Raw genomic sequence first — 13,347 nt, 5'->3', positions numbered from 1 at the left:
CAGCGCACACAAGCAGTGCAATTACAATGCAGTGAAATAACGTGGCTGGGGAGCAGAAAGCCTATGTCATCTCAAAGGATTCCCAGAGGAAACAATTTCTAAGAAGTAGAGGTTATCCAGGTGATAGGTCAGAGCTAGGGAGAAGTTCATGAGGGTGAAGGGGAATGAGGGAAACCTTAGGATCATGGTCAGTGGTCAGACAGAGACTAGCTCCAAAGGTCTAGAATGTTAAAAAAAAAAAAAAAGTTTAGTATTGTTGGAGCTCAGAGTGTTGCACAGGGATAGAGAGGGTAATACTTCAAGCATCTCATGACCATTATAAGGCCAAAGACCATAGCCTAGAATTCTGTCTCTACCCTAAATCCATGGCCCTTACCTTCATCCACTCCATATTCATGTCCCACTTGATTACTGGGTTTTACTCTAAATATGTTCTATGACTTTCCACTTCTGTGTCTTTACTCACATGGTTTGCTTCACCTGGGATTCTGTCCCCTTCATATGAACCCCTGTCTAAAGCATGCCCTTCTGTTAAGGCCCATGTAAAAGCTTTCTTCTTAACAAACATACCCTATCGCCCTCACATCTCACTGGTTTAGCCTCCCCTTCCCTAAAATTCCTATTTTCTCTTAAGGCACTTATATCTGTAGTTATTTGTCTCCTCTCCCCTCCTAGACTGTTAAAAATAAAAAACTGATAGGCATAAATAATTTGAAATCATTTGTGGTTTCCATGATCTCTTTTCTCTGGGGAACAACAAAGGGGGCAATATTTAACTCTAAAAATTATTCAAAAATCAACTACCTAGTGTATTGAGCCAAGACCACTGGGTAAAGCCACAGTTTCAGTCCAAGCTGGCCCAGTGACTGTCTTTGTTTTCTCTCCTTTACCTTCCTCCTCAATCTTTCTGCAAGTGATGGACCATTTCCATCACTTCATGATCTTCGTATCTTCTATTTAATATGATTTCATTCCAGGGCCTCTGGACCACCTGGCCTTGGCATGGAATGCTGATCTCCACATAGGAGATCATTTTGGTTTTGTCAACAGTAAAACAATTTCTTCCTCTGTGTTACCCAAAAAGCAAAAAAAAAAAAAAAAAAAAAAATTAACAAAACTCAGTATTTCACTCTCACTTGAAGAGCTTTCCATTTTGAAATCCATAGCATTAAAAATTTGCCCTTTACATGATAGATGCTGGCACTTGGAAATATAAAGAAGGACCCCAGCATGTCTTTCAAGGGCTTTACAGCTTAATGAGTAACAAAGACAATAAGAATGGCCAGATATCAGGCAAAAAGTGATGTGCTGTTACAGGAGCATGGTCTTAGCACAATTTTAGGATTAGAAAAGATAACTATTACTGGTAAAACCACTGGAAAAATCCAAACTCACATCTAGTTCTAGGTCCTTGACGATCTCCCTCCTCTGTAATGCCACATACTCTGGTTTCAGTAGTACACTGTACTGAATTATCAATTCAGTTGTGCTAATTCTGAATAAATATATAACATATTAAACAAAAAAGAACATGTGTTCTTCCTTTTTAGGAGGTCAAATTAAGCAGGGCTCACATGTTGTAAAAAAGGCCCATTTTTCCACAAGCTTATTCTTCCCCCCAAGGAGAAACTTCTACTCAATGGTAGACTTTCTCCTCAAATATCCTGCCTCTATCATTTGTCAAGGGAAGCTCTCTCCCGCTCTTATTTCAATCATGTGAATTAAACCCTGAAATAAATTAAAAAAAAAAATTTAATGTCAAGAACAGGCTGATAATCTAATGAATGCTTAAAGTAGGCACTCTTCAATATTTTCACTAAGTACAGTAATTCAGTAAACATTTGCTATATCATACTAAGATAAGTCTGTTACTCTTGATTTAAAAAAATCACTAAACTGAGATACGAATGCAGTAAAACAGAAACGCTAGAAACTAATCTCAATTTAGACACCAGGTGACTTAATTCCCTCTAAGTATTTAATGTTCCTTTCCTTTTAAACTTTATCAGCTTTCACACTTTTGGAGAGAATATTTGAACTATATTCGTATATACTCTATATATTCCTAATAATTGAGTATGTTTCCAAGGTAGAAATATTACAGGCCAATAGTCTTCTATCTCTTGGTCTCATGTGAACTGCCATCCAATATCCTGCTATTAATTAGCAAAGATTACTTCATCCAGTTATCTGTGATTCTCTGTTACTATAAAACAAGAGAAAATGCTGTAACCCCATTGAAGCAGTCTCATTTCTCCTCTAAGGGTTGACGCTAAGGGAATTTCTAAGCATATTATTTTCCTGACACTTTATTCTCACACCAAAATGAGCTTATTGACTTTTTTTTTTTTTTTTTTTAACTTTGGGTTTACTTATTTATTTATTTATTTATTTATGGCTGTGTTGGGTCTTCTTTTCTGTGCGAGGGCTTTCTCTAGTTGCGGCAAGTGGGGGCTACTCTTCATCGCGGTGCGCGGGCCTCTCATTATCGCAGCCTCTCTTGTTGCAGAGCACAGGCTCCAGATGCGCAGGCTCAGTAATTGTGGCTCACGGGCCTAGTTGCTCCGCGGCATGTGGGATCTTCCCAGACCAGGGCTCGAACCCGTGTCCCCTGCATTGGCAGGCAGATTCTCAACCACTGCACCACCAGGGAAGCCCCAGCTTATTGACTTTTAAACCAATTTCTAAAGACAGGTAAAGGACATTTCTAGACCCTCAAATGATGGTGGAATACCTCCTTCAATTGCCCCTTAAGAAATCTGTTCATCTGTTCATAAGGTAAATTAGTTTATTTCATATCTCAAAAAGTTCTTGTATAAGTTTTTGCAAAATAAGTTTGCAAATAGGACATGACCATTCACGAGAATTCTCTTAGCACACTGACATTTGTACTTTTTAATCCTTTACCCCTATATTGCCCCTCCCCCTTACTCTCTCCCCACTGTTAAACACTAGTTTGTTCTCTATATCTGTGAGTCTGTTTATGTTTTGTTATATTCATCCATTTGTTTTATAGTTTAGATTCTGTCTGACTTATTTCACTAAGCATAATACCCTCCAAATCCATCCGTGTTGCTGCAAATGGAAAAATTTCGTTCTTTTTTTATGGCTGAGTAGTATTCCATTGTATATATGTATATGTCACATATTCTTTATCCACTCATGTAATTGATGGATGTTTTGGTTGCTTCCATACATTGACTATTATAAATAATGCACTATGAACATTGGAGCGCATGTATGTTTTCAAATTAGTGTTTTTGTTTCCTTCAGATATATACCCAGGAGTGAAATTTCTGGATCATATGGTAGTTCTATTTTTATTTTTTTGAGAAACCTCAATACTGTTTTCAACGGAGGCTGCACCAATTTACATTCCCACCAAGAGTGTACGAGGGTCCCCTTTTCTCTACATCCTAGTCAATATTTGTTATTTGTGGTCTTTTTGACTATGTTCATTCTGACAGGTATGAGGTGATATCTCATTGTGATTTTGATTTGCATTTCTCTGATGATTAATGATGTTGAGCATCTTTCCATGTGCCTGTTGGCCATCTGTATGTCTTCTTAGAAAAATGTCTATCCAGATCTTCTGCCTTTTCAACTGGGTTGTTTGTTTTTTTGATACTGTGTTGTATGAGCTGTTTGTATATTTTGGGTATTAACCCCTTACTGGTCATATCATTTGCAGATATTTTCTCCCATTCAGTACACTGTCTTTTGTTTCATTGATGGTTTCCTTTGCTGTGCAAAAGCTTTTAAGTTTAATTAGATCCCATTTGTTTATTTTTGCTTTTTTTATTTTTTGCCTTAGAAGACAGACCCAAAAAAAATATTGCTATGATTTATGTCAAAGAGTGTTCTGCCTATATTTTCTTCTAAGAGGTTTATGGTTTCCAGTCTTACATTTAGGTCTTTAATCCCTTTTGAGTTTATTTTTGAATATGGTGTTAGAGAATGTTCTAATTTCATTCTTTTATATGTAGCTGTCCAGTTTTCCCAGCACCACTTATTGAAGATATTGACCTTTCTCCAATGTATATTCTTGCCTCCTTTGTCGGAGATTAATTTACCATAAGTGTGTGGGTTTACTTCTGGGCTCTCAATTCTGTTCCATTGATCTATGTGTCTGTTTCTGTGCCAATATTATGTTTTGATGACTGTATCTTTGTAGTCTGTATCATTGTAGTCTGAATTCAGGGAGTGTGATATCTCCAGTTCTGTTCTTCTTTCTTATTTGGCTATTCTTTTGTGTTTCCATATACATTTTTAAATTATTTGTTCTACCTCTGTGAAAAATGCCACTAGTATTTTAATAGGGATTGCACTGAATGTGTAGATTGCCTTGAGTAGTATGATCTTTTTAACAATATTAATTCTTCCAGTCCATGAGCACAGAGCATCTTTCCATCTGTTTGTGTTGTCTTCAGTTTCTTTCATTAGTGTCTTATAATTTTGCAAGTACAGTTCTTTTACCTCCTTAGTTAGGTTTATTGCTAGGTATTTTATTATTTTTGATGTGATCGTAAATAGGGTTATTTGGTTAATTTCTCTTTCCAATAGTTTGTTGTTAGGGTATAGAAATGCAACAGATTTCTGTATATTAATTTTGAATACTACAAATTTACTGAACTCATTGATGAACTCCAGAGATTTTTTTAAAGTTATCCTTAGGATTTTCTATGTATAATATCACATCAACTGCAAACAGTTATAGGTCTACTTCTTCCTTTCCAATTTGGATTCCTTTTATTTCTTTTTCTTTCTGATTGCTGTGGCTAGGACTTCAAATATTATGTTGAATAAAATTGTTGAGAGTGGGCATCTTTGTCTTGTTCCTGATCTTAGATGAAATGCTTTCATACCACTGAGCATGATGTTAGCTGTGGGTTTATCATATATGGCCTTTATTATGCTCCTTCTGTATCTACTTTGTGGAGAATTTTTATCATAATTGGATGCTGAATTTTTTCAAAAGCTTTTTCTGCATCTATTGAGATAATCATGATTTTTATTCTTCAAGCTATTAATGTAGTTTATCACATTAATTGATTTGTGGATATTGAAACACAAATGTGCTTAATGTATTGTTGAATTCAAACTGCTAAAATTTTGTTGAGGATATGTGCATCTATGTTCATCAGTATACTGGCCCATAATTATTATTATTATTTTTTGTAGTGTCTGGCTTTGGTATCAGGGTGATGTTGGTCTCAGAATGAATTCAGAAGCATTACTTCCTTCTGAATTTTTTAGAGTATTTTGAGAAGGATGAGTGTTAACTCTTCTCTAAGTGTTTGGCAGAATAAACCTGTGAAGCCGTCTGGTCCTGGACTTCTGTTTGTAGGGATTTTTAAAAATTACTGATTCAATTTCATTACTGGTAATTGATCTGTTCATATTTTCTATTTCTTCCTGGTTCAGTCTTGGGGGATTGTACATTTCTAGGGTTTTTCCACTTCTTCTAGGTTGTCTATTTTATTGACATAGTTGTTCAGAGTAATCACTTACGATCTTTTGTATTCCTGTGGTGTCAGTTTCCTTTTTTCCTTTTTGACTTATTGATTTGGGTCATCTCTTTCTTTGTCTTGAGGAAGCTGGATAAGGGTTTATAAATTTTGTTTATCTTTTCAAAGAACCAGCTCTTAGTTTCATTTATCTTTATATTGTTCTTTTTTTAGTCTCTATTTCATTTATTTCTGTTCTGATATTTATAATTTCTTTCCTGCTAGTAACTTCGGGTTTTGTTTTTCCTTCTTTTTCTAGTTCTTTTAGGTATAAGGTTAGGTTGTTCATTTGAGATTTTTATTTCCTGAGGTAGGCTTGTATTGCCACAAACTTCCCTCTAAGAACTGCTTTTGCTGTGTCCCATAGATTTCGGGTCATTGGGTTTTTTGTTTGTTTGTTTGTTTTCATTTGTTTCCAGGTATTTTTTATTTCTTCTTTGATTTCTTCAGTGGCTGTTTAGTAGCATATTGTTTAGCTTCCATGTGTTTATGTTTTTTGAATTTTTTTTCTTGTAGGTGATTTACAGAGTCATAGCTTTGCAGTCAGAAAAGATGCTTGATATGTTTTCAATGTTCTTTAATTTAATGAGACTTGTTTTATGGCCTAGCATGTGATCTATCCTGGAAAGTGCTCCATGTGCACTTGAAAAGAATGTTTATTCTGCTGCTTTTGGATTGAATGCTGTATATATCTATTAATAACTATTAAGTCCATTGGTCTAATGTGTTATTTAAGGCCTGTGTTTCCTTACTGATTTTCTGTCTGGATGATCTGTCCATTGATGTAATTGGGATGTTCAAGTCCCTTACTATTATTGTGTTACTGTCAATTTCTCCCTTTATGTCTGTTAATGTTTGCTTTACATATTCAGGTGGTCCTATGTTGCCTGCATATACATTTATAATTGTTACATATTCTTCTTGGATTGATCCTTTAATCATTATGTAACATCCTTCTTAGAGATTAGCTTTTTAATGTTATTTAACTTCCTTATTTCCTTCTTAGAGACTAGTTTTTAAATGTTATTTAACTTCCTTATTTCCTGTGCTCCTCTCATACCACTTCACATGCCACCACTGAATATAAACATCTCTGTTTATTTCCATATGTTCTCCCTGTCTCCACTTAGAACATGCTTTCATGTTGATCCTCCAAACTCTCTTGAAGCATTATCTCCATTATGAAGATTACTCTCAGGCATCATTAAATGGTTTTAACTATATCATACATATATATATGGCCTATATATTACAAACATACATATATATACACATGTATATATATAAAATGTAAGACACTACTGAAGACACATTACCTAAGACATTATAGCATAATTGTTAGTACAATTGTTGTCACAATTAAAAGACTGTAAATTAATGAGGCATCTTTACAATTCCAGTGTCTAGGACAGACCCTAAAATATAGCTAGCACATAACAAATTATTTTTGAAAAAAAAAGGCATGTGTGATGGTCACCCACTTTTTACTCACCAAACCAACATATTTAAAACTAGGACATGTTCCCTTATCTTATCATGTACTGTCTTAATGCCAACTCTGGGCCCAGCATTATAGAGACATAGGACTTTCAAGAACTATCTTACTGGTGTGGAGTGGTTAACTAACACAATTAACAATTCAAAGCTAAATTGTGTGCATTCTAAAGTAGCTGTGTCCATTCAATGCCAAATACTGAATTTAAAACATGGTGCTTAACTGCCACCACACCAATATCTTTTCCCAATTTTTTATTTAGTTTTTAGGTTTTTGTTTTGTTTTGTTTTCTTCACCTTATAAATACACTGCATCTCTAAGCCATTTCATCCCACATTTGTTGATATGCCAATCTCTAGGCCACATTGTCATGAATGGAATAAATTTTTCTCTGTCTTTATTAGATTTTTGAAAGTGCATCCCTTCTTTCAATGTTTTACCATCTGAGAAATATCCTTTGAATGCAGGTTGAGTGGTTTTAATTTCACCCGACAAAAGGGCAAGAAGAAAATGGTCTCACCAAATCCAAGCTTTTAGATTTGTAGGTGAGCACCATTCTTGCTGGTGCTTCTGAACTATAAAAGAGAAATACAATTCTCTACAACAATAACTGGTAAACAAAATCATAAATACTCTGCTACATTTTCATTCACAATCTATTGGCCTGTCTACTATTACTAGTAACACTTCTCATATTGATTATTATAGCATTATTTTGGCTGCAGTTAAAACACCACATGGACAATGAACAGCAGAACCAGGTAAATATGCCATAGGTGTTATTATACTATTCCGACAAACACCCTGAATTGAGGTCAAATGGAGAACTGGCTATCAACAAGAATAAATTGGCAACAGAACTGCACGGAAGTCCCAATTCAGCCTCAGCATCCAGCAGGAGACTCTGAGGCCCTTGGGAGAGAATTAGCACTCTTTTCTGCTTTTGTTGTTGTTGTTTTTATTCTGGTATCTAGATAGTCTATTACATTTTATTTCATGAGAGATCCATGAACCTTATTTTTTCCCTGAGATTGTGGGTTCCTCTTAGATCAGGTTCTTGGAATGCAGAGTAATTAGTTCACAGTGGATGGTGGGATTTTCAAGGAAGAAAAGTCAAGCAATTCCACTTCAGAGAGTGAACAGAGTATCCTGGAGCCAAAGGAAAACTTAACCTTGTAGAAAAGTCAATTATGACTGAGAAAAGAGTTTCCAAGTTCAGTGCTATTAAAATCCCCTCTCCCTTCCAAATCTAACATAATAATTTAAAAAACCCAAAACAAAAAAGCAGATCTTTATAAAAACTGAAATGCAAAAAATGTCATCAATTTTGGCCTTTGTTACTGCATTAGCAGAAAGGTTAGAAATATTTAAACTCTGCCTCTTTAATTGGGTAAACACTCTTTGGTCCCTTATAATTGCAATTCAATTGTTCTCTTGAACAATTTGACTTGAGCCAAGAAGAAATTTTCATGTTGCCAGATTTGTCAAGGTATATCCATAAATAATAACAGCAGGAAATTAAAGCATTTATAAGAAAGGAAAGTAATGGCTAAATAACCTTTCTGGTTCACTTCCAAACAAGAGCAAAATCAAATCTTTGTAATGATTACAAAGATAAGTAGTAATCTTTACCATGCCTTTAATGCAATGTGGCTGTTCTGTATTTTCCAACGCAGCAATAGTTTGACTACTGTATTCAAATTTCTACAAGAGTACATTGTTGCATTATATACATCCATGTGTATGTATCTTGTCCCCACATCTAAGTGCCCCCCCCCCCCCGAGAATTGGGTTACCAGGCTTAGGCTTTCTAAGGGCTTTCTGTTTCCATGTGAATCGAAGTATTAATTTGGAAGTATGCCTTGGCCTAAGATTTTTTCCTCTTTTTTAGATGCTTGAAGCACACTGTACCAGGGCTTAATAGGCTGCTAAATCTGCACTTAACACCCCTCCTCTATTTAACATCCCCCAACATGTAGCATACGACTTCCAATGCTAGAACACCATCTTTCCACTTTCCTCCTAATTACAAACTTCCTGCCCAGCATGTTTCCATTAAGAAAGCTGGAAAGATTAAGGTTGAAGAAACTTTAGAAATAGGTGATCGATAAGAAAGCTATTTTTACTAAAGAAACTTTAGGAAGATGAAGATGTTGATAGAAGATTAAATGTTGAAGCTGAAAATAGATCATAATATATCAGTTCTACAAAATTCTTATATATGTGTTGACCTCTGAAGATCCTAGTACTGTAGACAACAGTAAAAGGGAAGAAGGAGAAAGTAGAATAGAAAGATCACCAAGGTCTGAAAGAATAATCTGAAGCTTTTTATCTAAATTCGTTCTTCCAAATTCAGAGGAGTAAGCACAGTCATGTTCTATGCTGGAAGAGAAAGTGTGTAAATTGTCACTTTCCAAAGGTGACATTACAGAAGGAAGAAAATTTAACTGCTAATTTTTAAATAACTCTAGCCCTATAAATTTGACACTGTAACTTCAATTGTTGAAGCAAATGCTAAGGTGCCTGTAAAGATGATCCTTCTATGAGTCATGAGCTGAATCATCCAAGGCTATGGTCATGGCCTCTGAAATGATGAGAGGCCATATCACACACACAAAAAAAAGGCACCTGGTATGAAAAGCTTTACAGGATGAAATGGATGTATTTCCACAATAAGAAATCTCACATCTTCTCTCTCTAACCAAGTCCTACAGCAGAGAATGTACATGCCCACTCAAGGAAACATTCTCACCTCGACCACTTCTACAGAGGGCACTGTTGGGTTCCCCAATGCACCTGGAACAGGCCATATAGTTTTCTAGAGTGGAAGCATTACTGCACACTCTTAGCTTTTCAATCCATTGACTTAAATAAATCTGGGCCAGTTTTTCAGTCCTTATATGTTATCACTATCCTAAACTCTGAAACAAATGGATTGTATTATACATGCCTAATAGAGAGCGTACCATGGAGAAAGTTGTTTTTCCTCCTCCTTTTCCTCCTTCTTAGTTTCATATTATTTAAAACCTGGCAATAAATGAATGGATCCTTGATATCTGAAAGTGATATGTCTGTAGAATTTCCCACACTCACAAACTCACAAAAAACTTCTCTTATATAAAAAAAAAAAAAAAGAATGCTACTAACTCTTCGCCAACTGACTCACTCCAGCGTACCAGCCCCTTAGCCTGTAGCAGTCATTTCTACTACAGATCTTAGGTATATTTTCTCATTTAATTTTCACAACGATCCTTTGAGACTGATATTATTAGCAGTACTATTTTGACTATTCCAAACTACTTCAAGTAACAGAACTTAAGGATGGCTTGTAAAGAGTCAACAAAACATTAAATTTGTGAATGCTGATGGTCCATTATATCAAGGAGAATATGAGAAGATGGTGTTGGTGTTGATTTCCCTTCCAATCAGCAGCAGAATCTATCCCCAGAACTGGCTGCCTACCTTCCTTGGCCCTCTGTGCCGTGGATGCTGGTGTGCTCTGGGCACAGTACACCTCCCGGGTCTGGATCCCACCTCCACAAACGGGTCCTGTCACATGCCAGTGGGGGTCCTGCTGCTCGAGGAGGAGAGAGACTTGGCATTCTTTCCATTCAGAGGTCCTCCAGGAATACCTGTTTGGTTTGATTTGTTTAAAAGAAGAAGAAGAAGTAAGGAAAATACAAAATTCTACAGGAAATTTAAGTCATCGACATCAAATGTACGTAATCATCTCTCTTTCTAGTACCAAATCTTTGTCTATGGATAAAGACATTTACCAGCTTTGAATACTAAATCCCTTTTATTTCCTACAGAAAAATCACAGCAGCCTATCCTGCTTATAGGCCCAGAGGAGCGAAGGAAGGAAATACGGATAAACAGTAGATATATCTCAGCCTTAAAGCTCTAAGAGAGTACAGAATCAAGGGAAGGAGCTGGAAACCAAATGAGCCTAATTCATAGCAGGTAAACTTGTCACGAGGTTTCATTTTACAAACCTCTAGATGACTTTGTGTGAAAGTTGGCCTTTTTTTTTTAATTAGTAGGCCAGTGTATGAATGTCTGAACATATTAGTTTAAATGGACAGAGATTACCGCCAATATTTCAACTTTCTTGATATAGGTATTTCTATCAGTTTGACTCCACTAAGATAAAGGTATACATATTAAAAATGAGTTCACAATGTGCCACTATATTTAATTGACAAGTACTTTTTTTTTTTACATATACAGACATGCCATGGTTATACTGATTTAGAATATGTCTTCCTGGTTTACAACTGGTTGAGATACACACTGATAGACACACACACGCACACACACAAATAAAAGGAAAAAACACAGCGAACTTTGTACATAACTTACAGAAAACACAACAACCATAACAACACTACACTCATACCTGGAGAATGATTTCAGACAGAATTTCCTTTTGTGGCTTATTACAGCATTCCTCAAGCCCACAGCATTAACATAACCCTACAGCATTCCCATAAATACCAGAAGACTCATTAGCTTCTGAACAGTAAACCAAACCTAAGAACATTCTCATATCCGCTGTCCCATTTCAGATTTAAGGAAAGTTTTCTCAGTTATGTGATTGTTTAAAAGAAAAAGTAGCAATAAAAATAAACATGTGTCACCAAGGTCCTGGACTTACAGAAACCAGAGGAAAAATGAAATCAAGTAACAGACAGCAAAATCAGGAAGCAAATCTCTAAAAAACCTGAGTGAGCAAAGCCTCTCACGACGAGTGTCATAATTCTAAAAAGCTTGAAAGCTGAGGATCATCAGTCTTGTGAAAAGCCCACTGTAGAAAGAGAATTAGGACAATCCTGTGGGGTTTGTTGTAATAATTCTTCTCCCTCTGCCTCACTATTTGATCTTCACAGGGTTTTCCAAGTGAAAATCAGTCACCGGGCTGGGCAAGAGTCTGAAATGTAGAGTTCAGGTCCTGCTTATTACTAGGGGAATATAGACAATAATATGTTTCTAATTCCTGGGCATGAGAACGAGAAAAGTCCAGGTCTTCCAAGAGACGGTCCTTCTCCAGAGGTGATGCTCCAAAGCCCTTTCTCCTCACTAGACAGAGTTGTCACCCTTGGCTTCATGGTGACCCAGGCAGAAGGCTTGTCTCTTGTGTCTCTGAGTCTCAGGGTACAGGTAGCTCTCTTGTCTCTGGACTCCTGGGCAAGGCACAGTGAGGTAGGGGTGGGTTATTGGATGGTTATCACATTCTCATTTTAAACCCTCTTCCTCCAATGATTCCGTAAAAGAAGAGCTCTCTGTCTATTTAGGAGCTCAGATATAGCCCTGACTCCAAGGCTCCTGTGATACAGTGAGCACATAAGGTAGGCAAAAAGGGGCAGTGCGGTATAGACAGCAAGCATGCTTTCGAGTCAAACCGACCTGGTTTGAATCTGAGCCTTGCCACTTACTAGTCATGTGACTTTCACTGAGTTGTATTTTGTAAAATAGGGATAATAATACCAAATGTGAATCAAGGAGTATAATAAATGTTCAATAAATGTTAATTCCCTTTTTTCTTGTGTCCTGCTACACCTGCCTTTTGTTCCCTTCTGACACAGAAAACACACACACACACACCCCCCTAACACTGTACTTATAAGAACTTAACTGATTTCATCCAAAGTCCTAATATTAAGGATCCAGGAATGCCATGGTCTAACTTCCAAGAACCAAAGTTCAGCAAAGAGCATTAAAGAAACTTACAGAGTTTAGAATTATAGCAAGTCACAGTAATTTGTTCACTTGTTTGAAAGGAATGGGCCATGCTGTATAAATTGCTTTTTCAATTAATTTATCATGACCCTATAAGAATTAGCAATGGAGGAATTTTGGAAGTCATTATGGAGAAAAATGAAAAGGAAAATTTAATGACTATATATATATATATAGAGAGAGAGAGAGAGAGAGAGATAGATAGATAGATAGATAGATAGATAGATAGATAGATAGATAGATAGATAGTCTTATATAGAACAAAAACCCTGTTGGTAGCTTACTAACCAAAAACACCCAAATTCTATTCATTGGCAAACAATGAATTCTCTAAAGATACAGAAGATATTTATCACTACTGCTATTGTTTACTACCTCAGAGAAAATACCAACCCAGAAAGAGGCAAAGGAAAAAACACACCAGTGAATGGCTTCTAAATTCCTTTTTAAAATGCAGGTCCTTTCATAGTCTGCCTTTTTTTTCTTTATTTTTTTCAAATGCACTATCTATGTTTAATGACAAATCACCCAGAAGCCATGAAAACTGAATAGTCTGAATTCCACCAACCTGGGAAAGTGTCTCTAGTATCTGACAGAATAAGAAAT

At 36.1% G+C, this 13,347-nt stretch overlaps 1 protein-coding gene across 1 annotated transcript in view; it reads right to left on the bottom strand.

Annotated features, from left to right (window-relative positions):
- THSD7B (thrombospondin type 1 domain containing 7B) overlaps positions 1–13,347 on the bottom strand; it is a 787,061-nt gene that overhangs the window by 543,574 nt on the left and 230,140 nt on the right. The window contains exon 4 of the mRNA XM_061199619.1: positions 10,465–10,634. Coding sequence (XP_061055602.1) covers positions 10,465–10,634 — 170 coding nt within the window. The remainder of the gene's footprint in view (positions 1–10,464; positions 10,635–13,347) is intronic.

The sequence above is a fragment of the Eubalaena glacialis genome, chromosome 1 (genome assembly GCF_028564815.1).
Source record: "Eubalaena glacialis isolate mEubGla1 chromosome 1, mEubGla1.1.hap2.+ XY, whole genome shotgun sequence".
Taxonomy (NCBI): Eukaryota; Metazoa; Chordata; class Mammalia; order Artiodactyla; family Balaenidae; genus Eubalaena; species Eubalaena glacialis.
Note: the sequence above shows the minus strand (reverse complement) of the source record. Positions and strands in the feature narration are given on the sequence as shown.